General features: G+C 61.2%; 1 protein-coding gene across 1 annotated transcript in view; it reads left to right on the top strand.

Annotated features, from left to right (window-relative positions):
- Window positions 1-911: 911 nt before the first annotated feature.
- TCFL5 (transcription factor like 5) overlaps window positions 912-3,163 on the top strand; it is a 21,424-nt gene continuing 19,172 nt past the window's right edge. The window contains 4 exon segments of the mRNA XM_024128641.3: window positions 912-1,111; window positions 1,113-1,292; window positions 1,521-1,694; window positions 2,892-3,115. Of these exon segments, the coding sequence (XP_023984409.1) occupies window positions 912-1,111; window positions 1,113-1,292; window positions 1,521-1,694; window positions 2,892-3,115 (778 nt within the window).

A 3,163-nucleotide genomic window follows, 5' to 3' on the forward strand; every position in this document is an offset into this window, starting at 1 on the left:
CCTATTCTATGACACCATTTATAGGACGTGCCCAGGGTTGGCAAACCCATAGGGACAGAAAGAAGGTTAGTGGGTAGGGAGTGCTAATGGGTATGGGATTCTTTGGGGTTATGACAATGTTCGAAAACTGACTGTGGTGATGGGATGTGAATACACTACCACTGAAGAGCACACTTTAAAAGGATGAACCCACATGGCATGTGCATTCTAGCTCATCATTGGCCAGTGTTTGCGAGTGCATTGATTCCACGAGCCCTGCCGGTTCTAGGAGGAACCGTGCACCACGTGTATTTATTTACCTGACTGAATTTTCACCTACGTACAGACTGCCTTGTCACACCTGTATTTGGGGCCGCTGTCTCACCTGTCTACTGTTCGGGCGCACTGTAGGCCTCGCGTCCCGAGAGGCGGGGAACGCATGGCACCCCGTGGATACATGGACTCGTGGTGAAGCGTTACCTGGAGAGGCGCCTCTTGCATGCGCCCTGATACCCGGCCAGGCCCCGGGCGGCCCCGCGGACACTCGACCCAGGTGTCTGACCCTCGGACACTGGACTCGGGCGTTTGGCCCCGTGGACATTGGGATCCGGGCGGCCCGGCCCTGCGGACACTCGACCCGGGTGGTCTGGCCCATCAGGCACTGGACTTGGACGGCCCGGCCCCGCGCGCCCCGCAGCCTCGCCGCCCAACCCCCGCGCCCCCGACCTGCGCGCGCTGCTCGGGAGGGGGAGCCGCGGCGGGGGCGGGGCGGGCGGTTGGTGCGGCCGGGCCGCAGGGCGGGGCCGCGCCGGGGAGGGGCTGCCGTTGCGGGCGGGCGGCGCAGGCGCGCTGCGGCCGGCGGTTTCTGCGCCCCTGCCCGCCCGGCCTGGCCCAGCCGGCCCGGCCGCGAGCCCCACGCCGTTGGCGCCGGCATGTCAGGCCCCGGGCAGCGGGAGCCGCCGCAGGCGGGCGGGCCGGCGGGCCCCGAGGGCGCGGACGCGGCGTTGGGCGAGGCGGGGCAGAGTTTCACGACCACCGACCTGAGCCTTGTGGAGATGACCGAGATCGAGTACACACAGCTGCAGCACATCCTCTACTCGCACATGGAGGCGGCGGCGGCCGGCGGCGGGGGGCGCGCCGCCCGTGTACCCGGTGCTGTGCCCGCCTGCTCTGGCCGATGCCGGCTTCGCGGGCGCCGACCAGTGCCTGGGCCACATCGACTTCCAGGAGCTGCGCACGATGCTGCTGAGCGAGGCGGGCGCGCCCCCCGCCGCCGAGAAGACGCCGGGCGCCGGCGCACCCCGGCCCAAGGCGCCCGAAGGCGCCCGACGTGCAGAGAAGCACCAGGCTGGGTCCGGGTGTAGACCAGGGTCCTCTGCAGAGGCCACCAGCCTGGCTGGATCCGGGTGTAACTAGGGTCCTCTGCAGGGAGGCACCAGCCTGGGTCCGGGTGTAGACCAGGGTCCTGTGCAGGGAAGCACCAGCCTCGGTCTGGGTGTAGACCAGGGTTCCCGCCGGGCGCCGGCGCACCCCGGCCCAAGGCGCCCGAAGGCGCCCGACGGCGCCGGCAAGGAGAACGTGGAGGGCGCGCCCGAGACGCGGGCCAAGTCGGCCGTGCGCGTCCGCCTGGAGGACCGCTTCAATAGCATCCCAGCCGAGCCCCCGCCAGCCCCGCGCGGCGCGGATCCCCCCGAGGCCGGCATGACGCTCAACAAGTGGGTGCATCCCCCAGGGAGCGGGCCCGTCTGGGTCAGGGTGTAGACCAGGGTCCTCTGCAGAGGCCACCAGCCTGGGTTCGGGTGTAACTAGGGTCCTCTGCAGAGAGGCACCAGCCTGGGTCCGGGTGTAGACCAGGGTTCTGTGCAGAGAAGCACCAGCCGGGGTCCGGGTGTAGACCAGGGTCCTGTGCAGAGAAGCACCAGGCTGGGTCCGGGTATAGACCAGGGTCCTGTGCAGAGAAGCACCAGGCTGGGTCCGGGTGTAGACCAGGGTCCTCTGCAGAGGCCACCAGCCTGGCTGGATCCGGGTGTAACTAGGGTCCTCTGCAGGGAGGCACCATCCTGGGTCCGGGTGTAGCCCAGGGTTCTCTGCAGAGGCCAGCGGCCTCACTGCAGCTTGCATCTTAACAGGGAGCAGACCTCAGTGGGTCTGGAGGCTGAGCTGAAAGTTTGTGTGCTCTGTGCAAGCACAGCAAGCAGATATTAAGTACACAGCCTGCAGCATTACCTTTGCGGTGTGCCCTCTGCGTCTGCATGTGGAAGAGAGATGAGTTGAGAGAAGTGCACACACACATGTTCCTGAGGAACAAAGGTTTTGCCCCCAAATCACCCACCTAAATGTCAGGAGAGACCTCTGCTTCCCCCTCTGTTGACTCAGGTTGAGGCTGACCTCATCTTGCACAGATGCATCCCCTGGGAGGAGAGACGTCATGTTGTGAGGCTTTGAGTGTAAAATGCAGCTTCATCCTTCAGCCGGACTGCCAGCCCATAAGTGATCTCGCAGCAACAGCTATCGGAGAGGAGTAGCCTGTCTGCTAGGGTGTCTCCTCAGCTTCCTGTCTGTCCCCACCCTGTAGTTTTCCCCATTTTGCCCATAGTCGTCAGATTTTGGAGGATGGCCAAAATAACAGAGATTGGTGTCAGAAGTGTGATGGGAAGGGAGGTGTAACTAAAAGATGACACGCGGCCACACCTTCCAATGGGAGGAAGAAAGTTTGAACTTGTCCCCTACAACACTAGCTGATAATTGTTTTGTAGAGATTTCCATGGTGGGGGGCATTCATGGTAACAGATTTGAGTTCCTATGTAGAAATCAAACGTTAGCCATTAGAGTGTGATAGTGATTGTGGTGTTTCAGGAAACTTACCTGCCACGTACTCTTCATGTGTTTCTGGGTTTCTTTTGTCTTGGCAGTTTGGTAACTCTTATTCGCCATCCATCGGAATTAATGAATGTTCCTCTTCATCAGCAACGAAACAAATGTACGACATTAGTGAAAAATAAAACTGCTTCTGCAACGACTGCTCTGCAGTTGACCTACCCTCTGCTTACTGCCAGTAGTTGCTCTACTAGTGGAAATTCTCGTCTTTCACAAACACAGGTAGGGAAAATGATTTGCGAAGCTGTGCTCTTTTGTAGTAAATGGATAAATTGTATTTTAGTTAGGTCCCAAGGATTTTTTTTTT

Source organism: Physeter macrocephalus, chromosome 14, assembly GCF_002837175.3.
Source record: "Physeter macrocephalus isolate SW-GA chromosome 14, ASM283717v5, whole genome shotgun sequence".
NCBI lineage: Eukaryota > Metazoa > Chordata > Mammalia > Artiodactyla > Physeteridae > Physeter > Physeter macrocephalus.